Here is a 26,409-nt window from a genome sequence, read left to right on the forward strand (position 1 = left end):
GCAAGCAGGATTGTAAGCGTAACTGACCCGTGATAGATTAAAAGCTTTCTATCCATACTCATTTCAAAACGAAAAGGTTTCAATATTTTTATGGCTTCGGCAGTTCTGTATTTTTTCATATTGATTTCATGCGTCAGATCAATGTAAAAATGGAATTGTTTCGGTGGCTAGGAAGAAACAATTTGTCATAGCAAACGAATGGCGAAGTTCAATATTTCGCAACATCTTGCTTGGAATGTCAACAAAATTTGACAAAATCATTTCTGAAATCATCAGTGGTGTAAACTCCCAAGTTGCATATTTCCTTTACGTTTTGCTGCTTTAACGTCAGCTAACGTTACAATTTACAAGTAGCCTACGTAATGTTTTTTATTTCTACGCCTCCTTTCTTTTCACCGTAATGGAATTCGAACACCTCTCAGAATTTTATGATTTTAACCTTCTTCCTACTCAATCAAGCATGACGAGTTTATGAGATAAATCGCATTTTTTAAATTCTTTATCTAAACATAAAATGACGTCACCCTTTAAAGGCATCGAAATTTGGAAAACGTGTTTTGAAGACAGAAACTAGATTTCTTTTTTGTTTAAACTTCAAATATTTTCAAGGAAGTTCCGTATTCCTCACGTCGTCCGAATGCCTTGCGATCGCCAACGGCCCAACACCCAACTTCAGTTTCATCATGAAACGGAAGGTGAAGGGAAAAGTGGTTGAATACAACTTGATATCATTATGACAGTAAGACATTGTGCACCAAACGGTGGCTTAACATAAGCCGCACCCTACCTGTTCTGCAGTAGGCTATGCGTGACTGCATATGACGAATGCGGCACTGTTACACATCCTCATGTACTTGTATCTTGCATAACCAGGCAACAGATGTGGGAGGCACTTCAACCCAAAAATGTTCTGCAAAAGCAGTGAAACGTTGAACCAATCAGAGATTTACAGGTATAGCGTTTCAACCAATCAGAAGTTACAAGTAAAACAGAGAAAAAATTGCAATAATTGCGTTAAGTGCTGGATCCAGGGGGCACTCGGTTAAGTGCTCAACTACATTATCTTAACAATTGAATTAACCTACCCTTATGGGAATAAATACAAGAGGTGAAGGTGTTCCATTAGAGGCTCGTAAAGGCGACAGATAACTTAGTCATAAAATGATTAATGTTATTCTGTCGTCACCAAAACGATAATTACAGCAGGCCACAACCAGTGCTGTATTCGAGGGTATACGGCGGTATACGCAGTATACTTTCTGCTTTTCGAGCAACTATAGTATGCCCTCTGGTTTTCCAAAAATAAATAATTTTGTACCTCTCGTCCAATTTTGATGTTGATAATTCATGTTATGGTAGAATAAAGATATGTATTTTGCAAGTTGTGTGTTATGGATCACTTTGGCAAGTCTGACAGTATACCCTGTGCTTTTTTTTACGAATACAGCACTGGCCACAACCATGCATACTTTTCCCTTAGATCAGGGGTCACCAACTGGCGGCCCGCGGAAGGTATCAGCGTACAAGTATAACCAAACATAGTTTTCTTGAGGAGTTAAAGAGCACGAAGGCAAAAATACTTTCCGGGAAGTATATTTTCGCTTTGCATGCCATTCCACCGACCGACCAATCAGATTGTAGTTCTAGGTGGGGGTTGCTTAAAGTTATTCCAATGTGATGTCCAGCCACACTGTCCCAGTGGTTGATTAAAACGTCTGTTTTCGAATTTCGAAAATGTCTGTGAGCATAGGGTTGCTTATTTTAAGTTGGCAAATGTCAAGTAAGCACTAGTGTGCGTTTCACTGTTATTGTGATTCACGAGCAGTGCTCTCTTTATGCAAGTTTTTGTTGGCAAAATAGGTAGGTGTGCCAACTCAATTTGTAATAAATTGGCAAAATATTATATATACATTTAAAGACTTTTTTTGATTGTATTATGAAAATATCTAGCTTAGTAGCCTACTGCAAACTGTTTTTTTTTTAAGAAATATGGAACGATTTTACGTGTCATCCTTGCGCAGAGACCATGCTAATCTTCTCTGTATCGTTCCAATTTTAGTATATGTACTGCCGAAGCGGTGGGATGGCGTAACGGATAAGGCGTTGGCTTTCCAATCATGCAATCCTGGTTCGACTACCTGCTTATGCTGGTTGTTGAAAAACACCGCTCACCTCTACCCAGGTTGTAATAAATTGGGTGGGCGTAGTTGCTGAAGTAAAGGCGGCCAAGAGAAAGGAACTGGCCACCCTACTCTCCTTAGTGCCGAAGGCTTAGTACAATGAGAACCTTTATCTTCTCATACCCGACACTTGAATCAAGTATGGGACCACCTTTACCTTTACCTTACTGCCGAAGCAAGTACTGCAAAATGTTGTTAATCAACAAATTCTTGCCACGCTGATGAGCATCGCAAGTGACAGTTGTCTATAATAAAAGAAAGACGGTTTTATAGACTCTCACAAAAAGGATGAACAACCAACTCATTGCTTTTTTAGAAAGAAGACTGTTCATGAATTGCGATTTTCGGTGATTTCCACAAGCGTTTGTTTCATGGTGCCTAGTTTCTTTTTCCCTGTTATTGGAGCCTATTTTTCGCTGATATATTAGCAGGTCACTATTGTTGCCTGTATTGTGATGTGTCAAGCATTTTCTTGTTTACTGAAACTGTTGATGGCAAGATATCTTTAGTGAAGCGAAGTGACAACACCACTCTTGCTGGGCTATGAATATTCTGATGAAACCGCTGGCCTCGCTATAAATGCGCAAAACAAGTGACCTCGTTTATCAGGCATTGTTAAAAAAGTCAAAAGTGTTGTAAAAGAAGCTTGGCCTAGCAGTAGCGTTGTTCGATTAATTTTGTTGCTGCGGTATTCTAACATAAATATGAACAACATGTAACGCTGGATACTGGGTAGGAAATGCGTTCTTTTTTAGCATAAGAGTCAACCTACCTAAAATTCTATTAGTGCGGCCCGCCACAGCTCTCCTTAGTGCCAAAGTGGCCCGCATGTAAAAAAGGTTGGTGACCTCTGCCTTAGATCAAATCGAAACAATACAAAGACAAATATAGGCCTATCTCGATTATTTTAGAATTTAGATGTACGAGCGAACAGCCTAATATGCTATATTTCAGGAACCAAATACTTTTAGTTTAGTAACTTGTCTTTCCGCGACTGATGAAGCTCTAAACCTAAAGTATAATATCAGGAAAGCTACTATTTTATTTGTGGACTTTGTGCTGCACAGTTCAATGAAAGATAGAGGCTAGCTGTTGTTATGCTTCGCACTCAGTATGGCTTATTGGCTTATGTTCATTCGACTTTTCCCAAAGTTCCTCTTTTCAGAACGAACGTTGACGCATTGTTTCAATATTTAATTTTATTAACAGCAGCTAACCTTTTCTTCAAGAAAATTTTGGTTTTTAAAAATAAATATATTTCGATTAAAATACTGCTGCAAAAAACATTTTCAGGGCAAAGAAAAACATCTTTTCTACAATACTGAAGAAGTCAGTAAAGAACCCAAGCGGTTCTGCCAATTTTCAATTATTTGTAGCCTAACCCTAGCCAACTACGCGGGCTAACCCGATCAGGAATTGAATCAAGACTTAGTCTAATGCAACGAGATGCGAAAATTCTGGTTTTGAACTTCAATTTTAATTCAAACTTAATTTCAATTTGTTACATGTAAATCAAACTGCTGCACCGGACTACAGCTGTTGCATAACCTTCCTTGTTTGATGATAAATTGTCAAACCGAACTCGAGAGTCTTTTGTCTCAACATGTGACCAGTGGATCTATTGCAGCTCTGCTGGCCTTTCCAGTGAGTATAAGTTGCAAATACTTTAAATTCAATATCGAAAGTAAAACGCGACGAGATGCTATGAGAACCTACCAGAACGTTTTTGTAAGGTGGCGCTGGCTTTCCAAGCGTACAATTCTGCTCCGATACCCGGCATGCTAGTTGTTGAAAAACATCCCTTAGCCTACTTCTACTCTGGATATAATAAATTGGGTAGATGTTGGCTAGTTGAAAAGAGCGGCCGAGAGTAAAGCAGTGGCTCTAGCGTGCGAATGGTCTACAATGAAAGCCTTATCTTTCCATCCCACGAGGCTCAGAGTCTGAGTCCACCACTAAGCGGCAAATTAAGGGAGATCGGGGAAGGTTGTTACAATTTTCAGTCAATCTAAGATTTCTCTTTCAATATTTGCACAAAGTTGCTGAAAATTTTATGTAATCTTACCACATGACCAGTTGTCATAATTACAACTTCAAAATTTAACAAAGTGATGCTTAAAGGAAAATATTTGCATGCATATATCAATGAGTCAGTACTCAGTAGTAACAAGTCACGCCAGTATCGGGTGGCTTGTGACGCAGTAGCCTACAGTGAAATGTTACAATTTCAATTAGGCTGTTTTAATCATCCGTGGTTTTAATAAATAATTTTTCTTATTAAAATACCTAACACAAAGGGAATACTTTGACACAGAGTTCTTGAATGTATTGTACATCCAAATTTAATAGAAAAAATTATAAACAAACAAATAACACCATTGTCCATCAATAAGAATGCATTTTATTTTTATTTATGGCGTGTTCGCCGAAGGCGACACTTAGCGGCGGGGGTCTGGGGGGCCTCGCCCAGAAAATTTTGAAAAACTACTTTCAGTTTGGAGCATTCTGAGAGCATTTTCAACAAAATTGTGGATATGAATATTTCTGTAAAATGGTGCTGTCCGGTGGCATAGCAAAAGGATAAGATCATGTTTTTTTCGGCATTTTTCGGAAACATATACAGTATAACAATGCATTGCCACCACACATGATCTCCATCCAACCACTCATGGTAATTGGCCTCAATACGGCCAAATACCTTTATCAATGTTTGGCATGTTTTGGCTCAGATTGACCTACAGCAACAACAGATACTAATCCAGCTTAACAATGTAATCAACTAATCTAAATAATACAAAATTTGTTATCTGAGTAGCAAATTAAGCTTGTTTTCCAGCTGAGATAGCATTACGCTGTGTAACAATTCACCTCAATAGTAGTTGGCTAAATACGATCAACATGTGCCAAACAACTGAACTGATGCTCCTGCTTTGGTATCATGTAAGTTATGACATCCGCATTTTGTCGCTTCTACCTTTTTCTAGATCTCTGCTATGTTTGGCATATATTGCTTTTGTTGTGATAGTCAGAAATAAAAACAAACTGAAGCCAGTTAAATATCAGTCATAGTTTTGTAGCAATAACATTTTCTTTAAGACAAAAATTTACTTTTCATACCCTAAAACTATTTTTCACTAATAGTTTTCTACTACAGCTTTCAAAATGGATGAAGCTTCGTTTGCACATGGAAACCAAAAACTTGAAAAAAACATACTTGATTCCAGCGGTTGATATGAACCAATTAAAAAGACGGTAACAAACCTCCCCGGTCTCCCCTAGATCTTTAGTATTAAAGCAAATCACAAATGCGTCATCACTTTATGTCACCATCACCTCATGCAACATTTTTATTGAAATGCAACAGAGTTCGGCTGTAGTAACATTTCGCTATAGTGGCATTTGTAACGAAGTCCCGTTTTTAAACTAGGCCTACTGGTAGAATTCGGCTATAAGCCACTGACATTTTCGACACTTTATTGAAAGTCCATTCAGTTCTGCTGTAGGCCTACCAGTCAGCTACCAAGCAAAAGATCGTCTCGGATCCATTAAACGTGTCGTTGTTACGACTAGGAATAGACAGATAGCTCATCAAGGAAAGCTGTCCGGTAACAAGAAATATATAGAATGCAGTCGAGAAATACATGGTTGGTTATACTGCTTTATTCCGCTTGACAAAGCGATTAAGACACCCAGCTGGAAATTCTAGCCATTTAGGCCTACAACATTTATTCAACGTTGCATAGTGTTGAATTCATGAACGTGTAGCAAACTTAATCAAGTCTCGAAGCTGTACAAAAATGTTGCCGCAAAGCAAAGATGCAACTCAACGCAAAAACTCACCAAAATTCATACAAAACCACAGATAACACAAAAACACCGAAAAACAGTCTGCAATAGAGTGTAGTTTATAGCACTCTATAAGATGTGTACAACAGTTAAAATTTTTCACGCATCATATAATGAGGTTTATCGTTCAGTAGCGTAACCAAAGGGAATATAAATTCTTCCCTACCCCTTGAGCGCGTATGGTTCATCCGATATAGATGCAGTGACACACGCTTGTCAACAGCTGATTTGTGGAGATTAGATTTTAACAAGTTCTCACAAATTGAAAGAGCCCCAGGATTATTAAATATCCTTTTGAAGGGGAGTGTAAACTTACAATAATTAATTAAATCAGTGTTAGTAATTAATAATGTTTCTATTATTATTGATTCAAATGTCGTGACGTCACACGCGTCCCAAGAAGGGGTTAGAATTCATAACCCCTTTTGCCTACGCTACTAGTACCAATTACCATTAATTTAGAATTGCAGAGTTTGGCCCGGGTGCTCCATTCTCGGGTTACTAAACGGAGCAAGCCCCCGTGTCTTTGCTGATGAAACCAAATATTGGAGTTAAGCAAAACTTGGATATTTTTGGAGGTAAAAAGAGAAACCTTCAGCACCAGTGGCTCAAATGACAACGTAAAAATTGGCAACTGGTTCACTTATGTACAAAGGCAGTTTGCTGGTATCACTTAACAGCAAAAAAAAAACGCAGTACGTTACATGTAACCCAGACAGAAAAATCTGTCATTTTCACATTGATTCAACGTCTGCAGACGTGAAAATGACCGATTTTGGTGGCTGAAAATTGTGACCTTTAATATTGATCAACTCTTCAGCAGTAGACTACCCTATGCACAACGACAAACCTACATTTTTACCATTAAGTCACCCACGATGGCAGTTTCTTCCGTTGAAGGTAAACATGTGGTAACACAAGATACTTGCAAAGAACTATCCTTCAGACACAAAAGCATTTTAATAGCAAGAAAACAATTTCAAAATTGATATTTTAAGAGTAATTAAAGCATGAGTTTTGAGTAGGTTTTTAAACACGAACTTAAAAGTGGGCAGCCGGTCCAAACAGCAAAAGTAAAAGCTACAACTGCCTGATCGCACAACGCAGTTAAATTCAAATATTACATAACACCTTTTTGTTGCTTTCAAAGGAAAGATACCAAAATCTGTTACATAACGCACCACAGTTACTTCGGCATCACCAGGTCTCAAATACGTTAAACGTTCATGTGTTGTAGTTGCTAAATTGCAATGATTATGACATTAGCCATTATTTTCTAGTTTACAATTTACAGGTTTCCGACGATTACGCGTTGGATGCAAACTGAGTTGTTTTGTCCAGATGCAGATATTCGTTCAACAACGTTTTCTCAACCCTAAAAGAGCAAGTTTTGCAAGTTTTCTCAGAGATAACAAATGTCTTGATTTCATTCGAACAGAATACTTTATTTCAATTGTACAGCGTTTTGGCACTTCTTTCAATGCTAAATACAAAATGCGGAAAATATACAAAGCTAGGCACACAGAAACAGTTAAACTTAGGCAGTGATAAAGAAATCCCCAGGAGCAAGCTATTGGCTTGAGATGAACTGAAGGAAGTCCACGGGCGCCACAATGGCTGATATGTTATCCGAACCTTCCGCGTCTGAAAGTGCAAGTGTAAAGCAAATGTTATAATCACATGGCAAACTAACGATCCTGATAACATTGTTAAAAATTACTATTTAAAGTCAGATCGCTATTTCTTCAATGCTCCCAGACAGCAAAATCCGTCATTATTACGATTAATGTAAAACTGACGGATTTACTGTCTGCGTATGCGCAATGCACATGCAACATAGCCTGGTGCGTGGCTTAGTAGCGAGAGAATATGCGCGTTGACCGAAAGGACATGGGTTCGATACCCTTCCAAAGCACGAGACTGCGTTTTGGACAAGACACTTAGGATTGGATGCATCAACAATGCATTATTCACCAATTAAGAAAATCGACAGATTTATAGGCAAACTCAAATTTTATCTATATGCACCAGCCTTAATCCGCTGATTAAAATCAACGATGAGCCTCAGGGTAAACTGAATTTGGATTAACTAATCAACGGTTATCTTAATGACTGCTTGAAAGTGGACAGGAAGATTGACTTCCTTGCTATTTCGCCCACTCATCTTTCACAACTGGACATGTCAAAATACTGCATGACAAAAACATTCAGGTTTGGAAAGAGTTACACCTAGTGATCATCATCATCATTAATAAGTTCCTTCTTCTCGTCGAGGGTCGGAAGCAATGGAGAGCAAGGTTCTTCTCTGTGGTGAGATTTTACACTAAGTGATCACTGAACGTGAAAATATGTTCAACCAGTTTAGGTTAGATGGCAGCTGTCCATTTATCGGAATCAAATTTACGACAGAGAAAATATACGGGTTCTACCACAAACGGAGTCCTCACTCTGTCAATCTCGGTAACCCGGCTTGCGTCAGTGGCTCAAAGCTTTTACTAGTGTGAGGATTAGGCTTTTCGAGGTTCTTCAGTTTAAAGGTAAACTTCCACAAATAACCACATGCTATACACACTCACCGCTTCTGATCTCCAATTTTTGCACTTCCTTCGGAAGTGAACCTTCACACTTCACGAGGTCATCTGATTAAAATACGCGTTTATGATTGGACAGTATTTTAAGCGTCACTTGAGTGTCATGCTGAGAAAAAGAAAACTTGCGAACGACCAGTGCAGGATGCCATAGATTGGTCAAAGAGAGGTCGAAGAAGAAACATGAGTCAGTTTACCGAGGGGAGGGTTTACAAAAACTCCACAGCAACTTCTCAAGCTTGACGTACGTTTCCATGAATGACATTGAAAAAACGAACTTTTAACATCACATTTGAACAACTTAGTTACAGTTCTCTGAAAGAAGATATTCAAGACATAACCACTCAAACAGTCAAAAAAAGTTCGACAAACAACAACAACCCAAAACGTTTAAAATTTACGGTGCAAAAGTGTTAAGTTACTTTTTAATTGAAAAATACATTCAACAATGGAAAGCAAACCTAGACCTTTAAAGTAGACTTGGTGAGTAATATTTCGTTCGAGCAATAAACAACAATTTGTTTAATTGCCACCAAAGATATACATAAGGTGTTTAGACTTACACTGAAGCTTTGGTCCAGTCACAATCACGAAGTGATCCGTTTCCAAGTAGCGGGAAAGCAATGAGACCTTATCGGTGGTCTTGATCTGAGGACGTATGTGAAGTTAATACAGTTATCAACGCTTTATAAATCCATCTATTGTTTTTACGTGGCAATGTTAACAGTAGCACCAGTAGACAACGGTCAACGGGGTTATTTTACGTCACCTTTTTGAACTTGTCGTACAGACACATCGAAACAGGGTCAGCCATCTTGATTTTGCCAGCACTGAAATTTGACATCAGACTTCCCATTGTGACCATACCCTTGATTTTCCTGAAAAATAAAACAATGGAAAAATCAACATTGCTCAATCAATGTTTAGTGCAACAGCAGACGAAAGTACTGATAGATTTTTTTTTAATGGAAGAATCATAATGCTGTTGTAGAGGGGTTGCCAACGTGCGGGTCTTTTATACTTTTTTTGTGCGGTCCTTCCTCTTTCAGGTATTTTTAATAAGGTTATGTGAGATTTATTATGTTAGAATTTTTGCTCTTTCAATTTTCTGTTTAAATGCAATTAACCTTGTTATGAATTTTTATTTGAACATTCATCTGGTTATTTACTTGCAATGATATTTCATGTCTACATGTACAACAATTAAAAAAAAATACAAATCATTGTTTATTTGCAGTGCGCACTGCGCTTCCAGCCAACAATATAATTATGTTCCTTGTGTTTGAAAAATTGCCTATCCTTACAGTAAGAGGTTTCATTCCAATCTAATAAACAAGAATTAAATTCGGTATTTTGACTGAAGATACAAATTCTGTTCTGGTTTTCGAACCCTGACGCCGATAACAGAAAATAATGATGGGATGAGGTATCAAAGATATCAGTGTGTTGTGTATAAACAAGCATTAAATTTGTACTACCGGTATTGAAGTGTTAATCTTTACAGACATAACACACTGATATTCTTTATACCTCATGACCATCAGTATTTTCTGTTATCAGCGTCAGATCTTGAAAACCACAACAGATTTCGTATCTTCTTTCACCCTATTATTGCACTACATCCTTCCAGCATGAACTCACCCATCCTCGGTGACCACAGGCATCTGGTCAATGCTTTGAGAGCTCATGAAGTCTCGAGCATCCTTGCAGGTGGTGGATGGTAGGACGGACATGGGGTTGGGAAGGTCCATGTCCTTCACTAATTTGTCAGACCACCTGGGCAGACGAACACGACGATAAATGCAAAGATGCATGTTTTGAAATGAGCAAAACGGCGTGAAAGTTTATTCTTTCTTCTTTATATAATGTAATGTAATACTATTTTTCTTTACCCAGCTGGCAAATGTCATTTTTGCATGGTTTCAAAGCTACCGTGGGATTGAAACGACAGACAACTTTTAATAGTCATGCCTATTGTTGCATGTAAACAACATAAATGTTTGGGGAGTACGTCGACCTTGAGGGGTAGAATGAATCTTTGTAAAAAAAATAAGACAAAAACAATTTTCAAATGACACTTTATAGCCCAATGTTGCAATGTTAAAAAATATTCTTTGTTAATGGGAGCACACTTTTCGAACATAAAAATCTTACACTTTGATATTTATAGTTGCAAGCTACGGAGATGCTGGGCACATGTGGATCGGAAGTCCCAGCAAGAGTTGTTTATGCAATATGCACTGTCGTTTTACGAAACCCGAGGCGGTTCACTGACTGTTTGCTTGTCATTTCTTTCGTATATTCACGACGTAGCCACGTCATCACTCCGACTTACTTGCACTTCCTTACGTAAGAGAAATACGGCACGTAGTATTAAAGGCATACTAAAGGAAAATTTCAAACCGGAATTAAGCATTAAAATGCGTAAACTGAACATTCAAGAATACATTTCAAAAACAATTACCCAAAAAAATTTGTTTTCAATGGCGCTGGCAAGGCCCAAAGTCCAGTGTTTCATTTATTTTCATTTTTTTCAAAATGACCAAAACGTGCAAACACAGCTCAAGAATACGTCATAAAGTCCAGCAATAACAAAAGCCACGTTACCAATCTGATGTTTTGAGCAAACTGTCTGCTGTTTTGATGTTAAAATGTGCTGTTTTGATGTAAATACATACATAGCCTACAGTCAAATCGCCCGCAGTAACAATTATTGCGTGATCGGTTGATTGCTAGACTTTATGACGTAGACTTTATGACGTTCTTTACAGTCGCACGCTTCGTTGCTCAGGCCAATCTCGTTTTGAAAGCTCTGACAAAAGCACGCGCACAATGGTGGTCAGACCGCAATGGGGCAAAATTTTATTGAAAATCGTTTTATGGTAGCATGTTAAACACAAAGAACGTGGAAAATCGCCAAGTCAGGTTTTTCCTTTAATACCCCTTTAAGGTTTTGGCTTGGTCAGACGTAGAATCGAAGCCAGGCCTACCAGTGCAGTGGCATGAACACTAACTAGTCAGCTGACACAAGGAAACTGCTTTAATTTGCTTGGGGGTTGGTTCAAAACTTACCACTGTTTCTCCGACTCCTTTGCGGGAAGCATGCCCCTTTCAATCATCCACTCTTCCTTCAAGTGCTTGGTCCTGGATGAAGATAGATGAAGCAGTTAGTCAAGGGGTCTCTTAAAGGCTTAAGCTTAAGGGATCCCAATATTATAAGTGTTAATTTATGTTTGACCAGTACAAACTGAAATCGCGTGTTAAATACAATAATTAAATTTCGTATGATGACTGTGGGCTATTATAGGCCGGAATGGCCCGATCCGGCTAGTTCCCTATTCGGCTACGGTCCGACTCGGCTAGTCCGATTCGGCTAGTTCCCTATTCGGCTACAGTTTTGAATTGTATTTTGTATTTTATTCCACAATCCACAATATCGTTTCTTTTGCATTCCGACAAAGAAAACTAAATTGAAATGAAATTTAGCGCAAAATATTTGAACTATTACATTGAAATGTTTGCTCACATAAAATAGACATGTATCCTATATCTCACCGTCTGCCAGTCACAGCAAAATTCGTCATTTTTACATTGATTCAACATCTGCAGACGTTGTAAAAATGACGAATTTGGTTGTCTGGCTTCGTTCAAAATAAGTGTTTTACATCAAAACAACATTTTTCATGATTGACAATAGAGGTTAATGAGATAAAGTCTCAGCGAAAACGTGTCAACGAAAAAAAGACAGTTGCCAAATAGTGTTTGGCATAAAAGATGAAGTTAAAACCTAAGTGGCAGTTTAGAATAAACCTGGGTTTCGGCGTTGCATGACCTGGAATTTCTTTGGTTACTTCCTTCGTTAGACTCTCAGTTGATTTTACTTTATCATGGCAGAAGAATCGATTAGTACGCAACGCAAAGGTGGGGTTTTGCTACGTGATGGCTACATGTTTCAACTAGCTCAATATAGTGCAGACAGGCTTAAGAAATACTGGCGTTGTTTTCGACGTGACGAGAAATGCAAGGCTCGCATCCACACTTGTGTGGCAACAAATCAGGTAATAATGTGTGTTATGATGACTATATTTTGATTATTTGAGAAAATGTTGCGCCAAGAAATGTCAAGTACTTGAATTGTAATAATCGCAACCATTGTTTACCTGCATTGACGCTAGACCTGGGAATGCACCACGGACTGGCCTACCCTAGTAATTACAACTGCTTTGATAGTGGCGTTATGCTATTACTTATTACTAGGGCCATTTTTTTACCTAAAAAAAATGAAAAATATGACTTTATTTTTTGAAATATATGATAATACATGACTTTGTTTTAGAGGATCAAATTTATGCTAATCTCCGTAATTAATAACTCGTATGGAAGTTTTTACATGTATTTTGAATAATAACACACTCGAACAACTAACAAAACACTTCTGTTTCGCTTGAAAATCACCCCTAAAAAATTCAAATGTCTATTGCATGTAGGCCTACCTACCAAACCAGCTACTTACTGTAGTAGGAAGAGTCAAAGCTCGAATCGGACTAGCCGAATAGGGAACTAGCGGAATCGGACTAGCCGAATAGTAGCAGACCTACTAGCGGAATCGGACTAGCCGAATAGTAGCAGACCTATTATTTATAGGCCAGGGTTAGCCAGCGTGCGTCAGCGGGTAGCATGGCGTCTTTCTATTTTTTGTGTGGCTTTTTTTCTTTGACTTAATGAAGGACCTAGAACAGGCAAATATACCTGTGCAGCAACAAAATATCACTGTAGTTACAAAACAACGTGAAGTTACATGTAGTTTCGTATGGAATCGGGCAAAATGACGACACATTTCTGTCCTTCTTTGAGTTCCTTTGCCACCTCTACTGCGATGTACGCGGCTGTGCCACTGCTTCCACCTGTAAGATAAATGTCATTAACCACGTGGCTCATGTCATTAGTAAGGTTGTTAAAGTTATACAAAGCAAAGTCAGCAAAATGTAATAAAAAGAAAAATGTTAGGCAGAGAAAAAATTGAAAGCAAACGAAACAATATCAACTAGTTTAAGTTGCTATTTTTAATTTGCTGCCAGTCAATGAAGTGAAGTAATAAGAAAAAAAAAAATCGTGTAAGAAGAGCACGACGTCATAAAGCAACGGTTACGTCAACAACACAGCGGAATAACTAACACAATCAAACGCAAAAACTAAAAATGACGTAAAACCTAAGCTTAAAGCAGCCTTGATTTTTTTGCAAGAATCCACCTAAAAACAGTTATACTTACGTTGCGTTAACGTAATAAATTACTACTGGTTAGGTGAGTACCGCCACAGGCAATCACAAGTAATTCGGATACAAGCCTGAAGCAAAAAACTCATACAAACCACATAGCAGGCCTTCCGTTCTGATCAGCTTCCTGGCCATCACAAGTGACTCTCTGTCTTTTGACTTGTACCACTGGTCAATGACAGATCTAACGCAAAACGTCATTTATTGATCGCAGTTTGTGGTAAACTCGATAAATTCAAACCATAAGCGTCGGGTACAAATTTATAAATGGAATCAAATTCTAACAGCAATAGCAACAACAAAAATCAAAAAAATTAAATCGTTATCACTACAATGCTAAAACGGCATTTGCAACGCAATATCATCCACCCACGTGTTATACAGTATTGGGAATTGGCCTAAAACGGTTTTAGCCAATATAAACACATAGAAGCTTTATTTTTTGATGGTTTACCGGCCGCCTTTCCTTCAGCAACTACGCCCACTCAATTTATTGCACTCTGGGTAGGTTTATTAAAAAAGCGACCATAATGTCTGCAACAGATAATTTGCAAAGAAAACAACGTGATAGCGAGGAATTGAACCTCGATTTCATACTCAAGACAATATCTATGCAACCCACCTATCTAGAACGGTAGGAATGAAGTCATAACCAATCCCTTCCACCTCGTAGTAGGTTGTGTCTGTTTTGTTCAGCTCAACCGGCAGGGCGAGGTCTGATCCCTCAGGATCAACAGCGATCACCTGGAAGAGCAAGAGAAATAGAAAAACTCTCAGTGACCGCAGACCGTACCATCAACGATTCGGCATCTTCCATCCACCAAATGAAGAGCAAGGGCTGTGTATCTAGGATGAAGAAACAAAATACTGGCAGCTTTTCGGTGTACTCCGTGTAGTATCGCCAAATAGAGCGTCAAGAGAATAAAGCCTCGGCCCCAGAAGCTACTGATGCGTTCGCAATCGCTTCTCAGCAGTCGAGTGTAGCAAGAATTAACAACGATACCCACGTGTTTAAACCATAAGGCTGGGCTCATCAGTGTCGCACCACTAATTCATGCCAATGAGGTCTTGACCGCTGCGTTTTATCGTTCACATTTTGCTTGATATCCAGTAAATTATAATTTACATTATTCCTTCATTAGTCGTCTGGACTTGTAAAATTGTATTCGTGTGTAACAAGAAATTGTTCCGGGAAGATGGCATAAATCTTCTTTTGGCCACATCCCTTGGTGTAAAAGGTCTGCAACTCATTACAACAACTTACTTTGCAGTTAGGACATTTTTCTTTAAATTTTCTCCCAATTCCAGTCACTGTGCCTCCAGTTCCTGCGCCAGCCACAAGCATGTCTACTTGACCTAGAAACACCAGCACAAAGTTTGATCAGTCATGGTTTCAAATTTACGCTTTAAATCATATGACTTTAAATCAACAGCGTGACAGCCACTTCAACCCGTACAAAAGATTTGAGTTTATGCGAAACCACTTGATTTGGATTTTCTAATTTGCAGTTGTTGTCGTATCCAGGCTTACACCAGGTGGTTGAAGATTTAGATTAAGTGGACGGGAAGGTAAGGAAGCCAATCTTCGTGTCCACCTTCAGGCATGCCTTTAAGTGTCCTGCCAAAGACACAGCCGCATGCTCTTGAGCGGTGTCGAACCGGCGCCCTTTCGATTGCCGTTCCAGAGCTCTCACCACTCGGCTAAATTGCGGTGAAGAGTTGTCTTGATCTTTCGATGAATCCTTTGTGTTTTTCGTCACCGTACCCAGCCCAGTGAAAACAGGGTTTTTGCTTTTATATCTTTAATGAGACGTTGAACAATTGAATTTCATTAACCACTTGATTTTTCAAGCTCACTTTTTTCACGCAAGCGAATTTTCTTTCCACAACGAATGCCCAGCGATACTCTCAGATGTGGTCGAAATGCTCTTTTAAAGTAATTATTTAACAATGACCGGGTCGGGTTTGTTAGGCAACCTTGGAGTAATATCTGGTCGTCTATGGAGCATCTTTACAGAAGCCGAGCAACGTTATCAAGTTTAACATATTTAAAGATTATTATATTTACAAAAAAAACACAAAACTACGCAACAATTAAATATCGAACGTTTTCGACATCACAAGATGTCCTCTTCAGGAATAATATACATACAACTTAACTACATCTGAATAAAATACAACGGTTAACTAAATCTATAAACAGGAAAAAACAAAAACTGCACAGTACTTCTGACTAGCTCAAACTCAACGATAGGCTCCACGAGAATCAAAGTTAACTGCATCAAAAGGTGTTAAACAGATCACATGATATGGTAGAAAGGCAAGGTGCGAAAAAACTAATTTTAAAATACAGAGAGCAATCCACTTTTGAACAGACAATTGTATGCTTGCGGCTCGTCTTTCCTGCTCTCTGTATTTTAAAATTAGTTTTTTCGCACCTTGCCTTTCTACCATATCATGTGATCTGTTTAACACCTTTTGATGCAGTTAACTTTGATTCTCGTGGAGCCTATCGTTGAGTTTGAGCTAGTCAGAAGTACTGTGCAGTTTTTGTTTTTTCCTGTTTATAGATTTAGTTAACCATTGTATTTTATTCAGATGTAGTTAAGTTGTATGTATATTATTCCTGAAGAGGACATCTTGTGATGTCGAAAACGTTCGATATTTAATTGTTGCGTAGTTTTGTGTTTTTTTGTAAATATAATAATCTTTAAATATGTTAAACTTGATAACGTTGCTCGGCTTCGTATGCCTATGGTTCAACAAGACAAACTCTCTACCGAAGCTGTATCTTTACAGAAAAAAGAAAAAAAAAACTAAACCAACTCACCACCACATTGCTCCAAGATCTCTTCAGCTGTTGTGTCGTAGTGAGCAACTGGATTGCCTGGGTTGCGGTACTGAAATTATCACAATCCATGCAAGTTCATTTTCAAACGCAAACGGAGATTTGAAATGCACAAACTGGATATTCAAGCACACGTTTTACTAGTTTTCTATGAAAAAAAATCATTTGTCTACACGCAATCTTGAAACAGAGTGTCGGTTATGCAATTTGATAACACACCGCATCAAACAATGTCGAAATAAAATACATTTGCAGACGTTGAATCAATTTAAAAATGATGAATTTTGCCGCATGGAAATACATTTAAATGTTTTGCTTGTTTTGTACGAGGCTCCAAGCCATAATTATAATAGTGAGTGCGGTTTCATTTAATTTGCATATAGATGATTAATTTTTTGCAAAAGTAATGACAACTTGTGGTGTTAAAAAAGTTATTTTGGAGTTTATTTTTTTAAATGTTGAAACCTGTCCATTTCCTGTGCATCATTTAAAAAAATAACCGTGTTGCTAGATGGTCATCAGAAGCAGAGGACGGTCATTGTACTTTTTAGCCTGGAAGGAGAACCACTATTAGGCATCTTCAAAATGTTGTAAAATGTGGATAAACAAAGTGCATTATAGTGCAATTAAGTGCACAACCAAGTCATACAAGCTATAAAAACCTGGTTTGAAACGACAGAGGATTTTACGAGGCTGGCATGTGTAGTCTTATTCGTCTATAAACAATCGATATTGAAAAAAGATTGCATTGAAAGGTAGTGTGGAAATCGCCACTTTCTTGGGTTTGTTTTTGTGAATATAATACACTGCGTTTTTACTTTCGCAACTGCAGCTGGAAAAGATAGGGAGTCTTTCTTTTATGACTTACCCTCGTACAAACAGACCGTTAACCGGTACAAACAATTTCAGCAGCAAGCAGCAACAACAATCAATAAATGTTGCTTACGCAAAGCTCTGGCAGGCTTGTGATAAAGCAGGAAAAGTAAACCACGAAATCACTAAAAACTTTGTACACAGACGCATTTTCACCGTAACATAAACGTTACGGTCTGTTACTATTCGGAGAAAGCCTTTTCGGAGATATCTAAAATCCTGCGGCGGCATCTGTTTATTCAAAGGAATTAGTTTATAATAGAGGTTAATCAAATAAAGTCTCAGTAAAAAGTCTCAGCAAGAAAAAAAAATTGTCAAAGGGCTTTTCATGATTAACAACAGAGGTTAATCAACGAAAAAACAGATTTCAAACAGCGTTTCATATCCAGCATGAATCATTACCACGGTCGACACATCAGTGGCAAATCTGGCAGTCGCTTCATTAAAACGTAATAAATTAACTTTCTTAACCTTTAGGCCAACTACTTTTCTTTGTCAGATGTATGAAATCGTCCTTCTCCTCAACGTTACTAGCATGATCCACCACTGTGACATCAGCGCCTATACGTTAGGTTAATTACCTAACTTATAAAACAATTGTTGCTAGATATCGCTATAGCATATACCCGCAAGATATCAGCTAATTTACGCCTATCTCACTGAAATAATAACTGTCTCGTTTGCATGGGTATGGGAAGGTAAACAGAAAAAATGGCTACCAAAATGATTCTCACAAATTCTCTATATAAACAAAGGCTGTCGCTGAATTTTCAAGAAATCGCCGAATTGGTTTTCCCCAAAAGGGCAGGACAGCAAAACCCGTCATTTTTACATTGATTCAACGTCTGCAGACGTTGAATCATGTAAAAATGACGGATTTTGCCGTATGGGAACAAAGCAATGTAAACACACAACTTCTTCAAACTACAGAGGTACTGTAAGCAAGTAACTCCCATCTAAGATAAATTCAGATAATTAACAACAGTGAAAATGAGGAAACGAACGCTATTTCCCTCTTATTTTGAGATAAACTTGGTCATTACTGAAAGAGTTTTATCGGCAGAAACCTTCGTTTCCGTCTCTCTGTCCGTCATAAAAAGTTGCGAGCTATTTTTGCACAATCCTGTAATTACCATACCTGATCCAAAATCACAGCGTTGGTTATTTCCTTTTCTAGTTTCTGTGCTACCCTGATGTGAGACTCCGGCACGTCGAACCTTGCACTGGTGGGGGTTCGCACAATCTCAGCACCAAGAGCCTTGAGCACGTTCACCTTAAGCAACAAGTTTAAAACAGGTCATGACTGGCTGTGACTAGTTTTAATTTAAACAGTGCACGACCAGCAGTGACGTCACACTACTACGAGAATGAGCATTAGCCTTGGCATTTTGGCAATGGCTGGTTTGATATGTCACGCTCTGGTGAATACAAATGACTGACGAGGTTTACTAAAAACAGCTTAATTCGCATGCAAAACAATTTGTGCATGCACATTAGAACGCATGACTGACGTCAGGCCTAGGCTCCAGCAATGGCAAAGACTTCTGTCCAGGGGATTAAAATTGGTAAGCTAGACCAAAACAGAGATGGCTAAAGTTGGTAAGAGACATCAGTGCAAGGAATCTGGAGGTCTCGGCTGCATAGCCGAGTTGTGATCGAAAGGTCGCCGGTTCGATACCGCTCAAGAGCATGCGGCTGTGTCTTTGGCAGGACACTTAAAGGCATGCCTGAAGGTGGACACGAAGATTGGCTTCCTTGCCTTCCCGTCCACTTAATATAAATCTTCAACCACCAGGTGTAAGCCTGGATACGACAAAGTATGACAGATGCAAAAGACATGCACTGATGTAACCTAGTACGGTAGCCTACTAATAAAGAACAATATCATCAGTCCACAAATTAAGCTGGCCTATTCTTGAAAAACACAAGTTAATTTACTCTGAACTTATGATGTTATTGACCCAAAGGAATTTTGAATGTACATATTGCTATTTCAGTAGTGGTTGCACTTTGGAATGCACGTTTTATTGTAGGCTACAACGTATGTCAACCAGCTTTATTTTCAGCGTACTCAGTAGCATAGTTACAGGCGCGAAAATCACTCATGCGTAGAGGCTGTATTCCTTTCGCGCGAAACCAAAAGCAGCTGCAATGAGATGGCATGTGAACAAAACCTTTTTCACGCCGCTTTGAGATTTCATTTCGGTCATTTTCATTTCGCCTATCATGAAAACGTAGCCTAAATGTAAAATTGTGTCTTCTTCATGCGAACATATTTTGTGTTAAAATGTACACAACACAAAGGCACTAACCTTTTCCATGCTCATCTTTTCCGGCATTACAATGATGCAGCGATAGCCTTTGACAGCGCAAGCGAGTGCGAGACCAACGCCTAAGCAAACACGTGACAATTGCTGTTATGCTGTCACGCTCGGTCTGCTGTCACGTGTTCGGATAAATCTCAATTTAGAGACAGCCTTTTTCGGAGAAAGCCTTTTTCGGAGATTTCTAAAATCTCACAGCAGCGTCTGTTTATTCAAAGGAATTAGCTGGCGTAGAGGTTGATCGCATGAAGTCTCAGTGAAAAACAGCAGTTGCCGAACAGTGTTTGATGATCATATTTAACCAAGTTAAAATCTAGTTGCAGTTTAGAACAGCGTTTTGGCGTTAGCATACGTGACGTGGAATTCCTTCCAGTAGTTGCTTCGCTGGACTTTCAGTTCATGATACAGTGTAATGGCAGAGGAATCGATTACTACACAACGCAGAGGCGAGGTTTTTCTGCATGAAGGCTATATGTTTCAGCTAGAGAAATCTAGTTTAGACGGTCTGAAGAAGTACTGGCGTTGTTCTCGGCGCAATGATAAATGCAAGGCTCGCATCCACACTTGTGTGGCAACAAATCAGGTAATAATGTGTGTTTTATGGTGACTATATCGTGATCGTTTGGGAAAATTTTGTGCCGAGAAATGTCAGGTATGGCTTTACAGTTTACATATTAATCGCAACCATTGTTACCTGCATTGACGCTGAACCTGGAAATGTACAACGGACTAGCCTATCCTGGGAATAGCAACTGTTTAACTTTAGATCAGGGTTGCCAGATTGGCCTTTTCAAGGCCAAATTTCTCGAATTTGGCTTTTTTAGAGTCTTCTTTGCCTTAGAACTTGTACATTTGGCCTTTTTTAAGTTTATTCTTCAAAATGCATAATAATCAATATTTCTCATATGTTGTAACCGAACTAGATGAAAACCATATTTACCATTGTTCAATGCATGTTCTATAATTGTTTAATACTTGTAATATGACACCGAGTCAGACTGCGCTCACACTCTAAGCCATCCAGTGGTGCCTGATGTCACCACTGTAGCGGATTAAAACTCATCCGCTACAATTCTTCTATACTTGCTATTTTTCGGGCTCTTTCAGAAATATTTTTGCTACTACAATTTATTAAAACCTGCTATAAGTCATAAAATATCAATAAATATGAATATTACTTTGATAGAAACAGGTAAATATTCATTTGGCATTTTGTATCTGCCCGCCCCATCAGCTTAGTGGTTACGTGCCCAGCTCAAGATCACGCTGCGCTGGTTCGACTCTCGGGGTATTTGCTTGAACAGTGCATTTCAAAACTGCTCTCCATTCAGTGGGACCTAGTGAATGAAATAATTCCCTGGCAACAACACTTCAACAACTGAAAAACTTCACTCTGCCAATCTCGGTGACCGGCCCTGTGTCAAGAGCCTCTACAACAAGCATGCGAAACTACCAGGAATAACCAATCAAGGCTTTGTTAGTCCGAGGATAAAGATCCAAAACCAACTATCTAATATTTTCCTTGTTTGGCCTTTTTTTGTACTATTTTGGCTTTAAAATCTTTTCATAATCTGGCAACTCTGTTGCTGAATGCTGGTATTCAACAAGAACAAATCCAAGCTCGGATTCTGCCACATTTAGTCACGACTTACCATGCTTATTCTATCTTGTTTGAGTTAGGCTTGCATTATTTTTAGCCTTTTTTACCTATTTGGCCTTTTTTTGCAAATTTCAGTCTGGCAACCCTGCTTTAGATAGTGACATTGTGCTGTTGCTTATTACACAGGTAGTGAAATTTGGCAAACACCAGCACAATCATGATGTTTGTACGATGTCGGTGGAAGTCGCGAAAGCAGTAACCGGCGTTAAAAGGCGGGCTGTTCGTACGATGGAGCAGCCGGCGAAGCTGATCAATGCTGAGATTGAAAACCTAAGTGACTCGGCTTTGCGTGGTGTACAACGCAATAATCTGAGAAGGATAGTTCACAGATTAAGGACAAGTGTTGAAGCCACTCCACCAAATCCATTAACGTTGACAGAATTGATGATACCGCAAAGGTATACTACCATTCCTTCCTCTACTGGTCATGGTAAGTCATTTACTTTATTACTGCTCTAAGTCTAGTCTGACACTTTAGCAGTGTGATTTTACCAGCAATTTTGTTTATAGCTGCTATTAAATCGCACTGATTTATGCTTTGTGCTTTTTTCGTCTTTTCTCAATTGTGTTGCAATTTGACTTGCCACAGCAAGGCACATGATTTAGGCAACAGTCTTATCCTACAGATGAAAAGTTCTTACTGCATGACACTGGACCGAGTAAAGAACGTATTATTGTCTTTGGTAACGAGACAAACTTGCAATGGGCAAGAAATCCTAGTGATCTCTCCCATCTTTTTGTGGATGGAACATTCTCCACGACTCCATCAATTTATAAAGATGGCCAGGTAAATGTTATTTTGCATAGATACAGAATTTCTGCAGCTAACGTGAACTGCTAATAAGAGAAAGGGAATATACAGTATTAAATTTTACACTGACTTCGAAAAGAAAGCTTTATTTTTATTATTTATCAAAACGGCGTCTCTAAGTGGCATTTCATTTCTAGTTAAATTTGAAGGTTTCTGAAGGTGTTATTGTTAATTGCCATTCCCAAGGGCACAACAAGCGAACTTGTTTACTTTTCTACACATTGCATTAAAGCTGAAAGTCAAGCGGAGAGGCTATGAATACCACTTTTTAAACTTAAGTCTTTGATATGAAACGATCAAGGTTTATTACAACAACCTGCTGCATTCGAAGAAAAAGATGATTGGTCTGCCACGGGGTGCCACAAAATATTTTTAACTTCTGAAGGGTGCCATCCCAAACAGCGAAATCCGTCATGTTTATGTTTGTTCAACGACTACAGACGTTAAAATGATGGATTTTTCTTTTGGGGTAGCCTAGGCCTAAAAGGGTTGGGAATCACTGGGCTATATGTTCAATTAATTCACTAGTAGGCCTATTAATCAGTTTTCTTTTTTTTTGTAGTTATGCGTGGTTCTGATGAAAAAACAAGATTGGGTTTTTCCACTTCTATATGCTTTACTACCCAACAAAACACAAAGCACGTACACTACATTGTTTAGGGTGATGAAGCAACTCATGCCTTCTCTAAATGTAAGTTTGTTATTAATAATAAAGCTAATAACCAATAAAATAAGCCAAACGTGGGATTTAGTAAAAAAACGTGCGACATGCTTTGCAGCCAAGAGCAATATCTATGGATTTCGAATTGGCAGCGCACCAAGCCGCCCAAACAGAATTTCCGTCAGCACAAATTTTTGGATGCTTCTTCCACTTTACGAAAAATATGAAGCAGCATCTACAACTCGTCCCAGGGGCAATGCAACGTTACAGGAGCGACGCCACTTTTGCGCTGCACTGTAAGACAGTGGCGGCGGTGGCGTTCCTTCCACAAGATAAAGTTTACGAAGCTTTGATTTGCCTTGAATGCAATCTGCCGGAGGACGTAATGTTTTTGGTTGACTGGTTGGAAGATACTTACGTTGGTAAGAACTGCCCTTTTTTCATATTTTATTGCGTTTAGTTTAGCGCGGCGGAATTTCATTTTTTGGAGTAGGTATATGGTGAGATGACTTTAGCAAACAAATTTGTACTTCCTTTTTTGCTATGATGCAAAATATATCAGTTTAAAGCATTTCCAATATTATCAGAGTGATATGAAACAATTACAGTAAACACTTGCTCATCTCAGTAGACTACTGGTGAGTGTAAACTTGTGTAATGCCGTAACCACTGATGCTTTAGTAGCCTACGGTGCGCTTAATTTTGATGGCTATGGAGATGGTTTGGCAGTTTTAACGTTATCACAATTCACATAACCTTCTCATTCAAAGGCGGCAAGTTTTCTCCTATTGTCTAAGGGAACGTTCAAATATTACGTAACGCCTTTTTTTCCGAATTTTTGACCCCCCCTCCCCCATGTAACGCCAACGTAACGCTTTTTTCAATCCCCCCTCCCCCATGAAACGCTTTTTCACTACGAATTCAGCACAAAAACTACCATTCCGTACTCGAAAGCGTTCCGTAACGTTTTGCCTGAACCCCCCGATGTGACGCTAACGTAACGCTTTGCATAAACCCCCCCCCCCTCGAAGGCGTTACGTAATATTTGAACGTTCCCTAAGTGAAACTGTCCAACATTTAAAAACACCTTCGAAGTAAGAAACACATGGACCCGAAAGGTTTATTGCTGCTTCTTGCCAATAAAATTTGGTTTGACTTGCAATATTGAAAGGCAAATATAAATTCACTCTCTTCTGATTTTATATCTTAGTTGTTGCTGAAGTTGACATTCAAATGCCGCTTATGTTCGCAGGTCGTCCGTCTCGTCTATGGAACGGTGAGCGTCGACCGGCCATCTTTCCGGTTCCAACGTGGAATGTCCATGACCGGGTGATCCATGACCAAGTAGGTGACGTTGGTAAACGTTGTTGGGATTTTTATACGACTTTTTGAATATGATATATGCTCGAGGTCAAGATTTTCAATTTAAAAAGCAAGGGTTGACCTATAGGCTACACCGGACAAGATTTTGTCTCCAACTCGGTTGGATTGCGTAAGTTTTGATTGTTCGCTTTTATGTAGCACAGTCTAATCATCAAACGTGTAATCAGGTTGAATGTAATCTATCATTCCTTCCAGGACAAGGCCGAGAGCTATGCAGAGGGGGAGCATCACCGCCTCAAATGCGATTTGGGCGTGGAGTACTCAACATTCTGGAAGTTTATAGACGGGCTGAAAGCGATCCAAAAATCTAGGGACAAGGAGCATGCCCGTATGATGGCCGGACTCAGTCCACCGCAAAAGTTTAAAAAATACAGAGAAGCTGATGACCGCATAAGGAAACTGGTCGTTAGTTTCGACGGGAGTGACAATGCTCCACCCCAATCAATATGGGACTTCCTGTATGATGTCAGTCACAATTTCCAGATGGATGAATAAACTGTTGTTTTTTGGTTCCTTTCGTTATTTTACATCTACTGACACATTTTCGTTTTTTCTTTGAATTAAAATCTACAAAAAATCTGATGTTTTTGTATTAACTTCTTCGTCTAGGGGTGGGCATATTGGAATAGTTTCGAATTCAAATCTATTCGAGAGTAGTGCGGCCTACATCGAATCCGATATATTTCCGCCAAAGGAAATAAAGCAAACGCAAAACAAAGTCAATGTATTGTTTACGAAAACAAACTAAGCCTCCCCATTAAAACACAATTGTTTTGCAATACAATGTTTAAACTTACAAATTTGAAACGTTTGGATAAAGACTGCGACGCAGGACACGTGTCAATTTTATGTGAGCAAGCATTATAATTAGGCTCCTACATGTGAGCAGTTGTGAACTGAGCAAGCGACAACTGAACATGTGACAACTGAGCTAGCAACATTTGAGCAACTGGTATGTACAGGCCCGGATTTAGGCTGGGGGGGGGAATAGGGGGCAGTTGCCCCGGGCCCCCCAACTTTTGAAGGGCCCCCCGACTTTTGAAGGGCCCCCCTATGTGGAAAAAAATGTGATTTTGTGTTATTTTATTCCTTTTGAGCTACTGTAGACGTAGAGATGGTTTTTACGCGCCGTAGGCTTGAAAAAACTTTTTGCACGGGGCCCCCCGATCTAAAAGTGCCCCGGGCCCCCCATCAGCTAAATCCGGCCCTGGGTATGTACTTGCTGAGTTGTGCATGCCGAGTGGTCCGACGATCCAATTTAATAGTTCAAAAATAAATTTTAATTCGCTTTTTATTTTCGTTAAATTTCAATTTATTCTTCTTTGTCGGAATGCAGAAGAAACGATATTGTCGAAATAAAATACAGTACCAAAACCAACAGAAGGAAAAGATGGCAAAACCGTAATGGTTTAAGACCTGCATGCACACATCCTGTTCTAAATTGCCCATTTAACATCGTTACGCATGAATCATTACCACGGTCACACATTAGGGGCAAATCTGGCCATCGCTTCCTTAAAACGTAATAAATTAACTTTATTAACCTGTGTAGGCCAACTACTTTTCTTTACAGATGTATGAAATTGCCCGTCTCCCCTCACAACGTTACTAGCATGATCCACCACTGTGACATCATCGTTTCTGAATATCCCTATAGCCTATACCCGCAAGATATCAACTAATTTACATCTATCTCACTGAAATAGTAACTGTCTCGTTTGCATGGGTATTGGGTATGGAAAGATGAACACAAAAACCGCCTACCGGTATCAAAATGATCCTTATAAATTCTCTAAATAAACAGAAACCGTCGCTGGATTTTCAAAAAATCACCGAATCCGTTTTCTCCGAAAAAGGCTGTTTCCGAATTGAGACTTCTCCGAATCGGATTCTCTGAAACGGCCATTCTTTTCTATGACGTTTGATTTCATGCGAGTGCGCCCACATCTAGGCGACTTTC

At 39.0% G+C, this 26,409-nt stretch overlaps 2 protein-coding genes and 1 pseudogene across 2 annotated transcripts in view; 1 reads left to right on the plus strand and 2 right to left on the minus strand.

Moving 5' to 3' along the window:
- Positions 1–1,983: 1,983 nt before the first annotated feature.
- On the minus strand, positions 1,984–2,081 carry LOC145781481 (U6 spliceosomal RNA; annotated as a pseudogene).
- Positions 2,082–5,818: 3,737 nt separating this feature from the next.
- The window catches only part of LOC145780859 (cystathionine beta-synthase-like), a 37,110-nt gene continuing 16,519 nt past the window's right edge, over positions 5,819–26,409 (minus strand). Inside the window, exons 5-17 of the mRNA XM_082592508.1 lie at positions 19,923–20,002; positions 18,749–18,883; positions 16,720–16,789; positions 15,154–15,245; positions 14,512–14,633; positions 13,985–14,073; positions 13,413–13,518; positions 11,687–11,758; positions 10,256–10,390; positions 9,384–9,492; positions 9,178–9,262; positions 8,603–8,665; positions 5,819–7,670 (exon numbers count right to left, since the gene is read on the minus strand). Coding sequence (XP_082448634.1) covers positions 7,597–7,670; positions 8,603–8,665; positions 9,178–9,262; positions 9,384–9,492; positions 10,256–10,390; positions 11,687–11,758; positions 13,413–13,518; positions 13,985–14,073; positions 14,512–14,633; positions 15,154–15,245; positions 16,720–16,789; positions 18,749–18,883; positions 19,923–20,002 — 1,232 coding nt within the window. The 3' untranslated portion in view covers positions 5,819–7,596. The remainder of the gene's footprint in view (positions 7,671–8,602; positions 8,666–9,177; positions 9,263–9,383; positions 9,493–10,255; positions 10,391–11,686; positions 11,759–13,412; positions 13,519–13,984; positions 14,074–14,511; positions 14,634–15,153; positions 15,246–16,719; positions 16,790–18,748; positions 18,884–19,922; positions 20,003–26,409) is intronic.
- Positions 20,165–25,022, plus strand: LOC145781361 (uncharacterized). Its single transcript, XM_082593144.1, has 7 exons — positions 20,165–20,517; positions 21,721–22,024; positions 22,221–22,381; positions 22,968–23,096; positions 23,185–23,488; positions 24,319–24,410; positions 24,645–25,022. The coding sequence occupies exons 1-7, from the start codon at positions 20,347–20,349 to the stop codon at positions 24,942–24,944; spliced, it is 1,461 nt and encodes a 486-aa protein (XP_082449270.1). The 5' UTR covers positions 20,165–20,346; the 3' UTR covers positions 24,945–25,022.

Source organism: Aplidium turbinatum, chromosome 12, assembly GCF_918807975.1.
Source record: "Aplidium turbinatum chromosome 12, kaAplTurb1.1, whole genome shotgun sequence".
Lineage (NCBI taxonomy): Eukaryota > Metazoa > Chordata > Ascidiacea > Aplousobranchia > Polyclinidae > Aplidium > Aplidium turbinatum.

Bases quoted from the DNA above. Each gene is read 5' to 3' on its own strand.
- LOC145781361 (XM_082593144.1), top strand. From the start codon at position 20,347: ATGGCAGAGGAATCGATTACTACACAACGCAGAGGCGAGGTTTTTCTG. The intron at 20,518-21,720 runs GTAATAATGTGT...CTTATTACACAG, and splicing joins CTTGTGTGGCAACAAATCAG to GTAGTGAAATTTGGCAAACA. The intron at 23,489-24,318 runs GTAAGAACTGCC...TTATGTTCGCAG, and splicing joins GTTGGAAGATACTTACGTTG to GTCGTCCGTCTCGTCTATGG.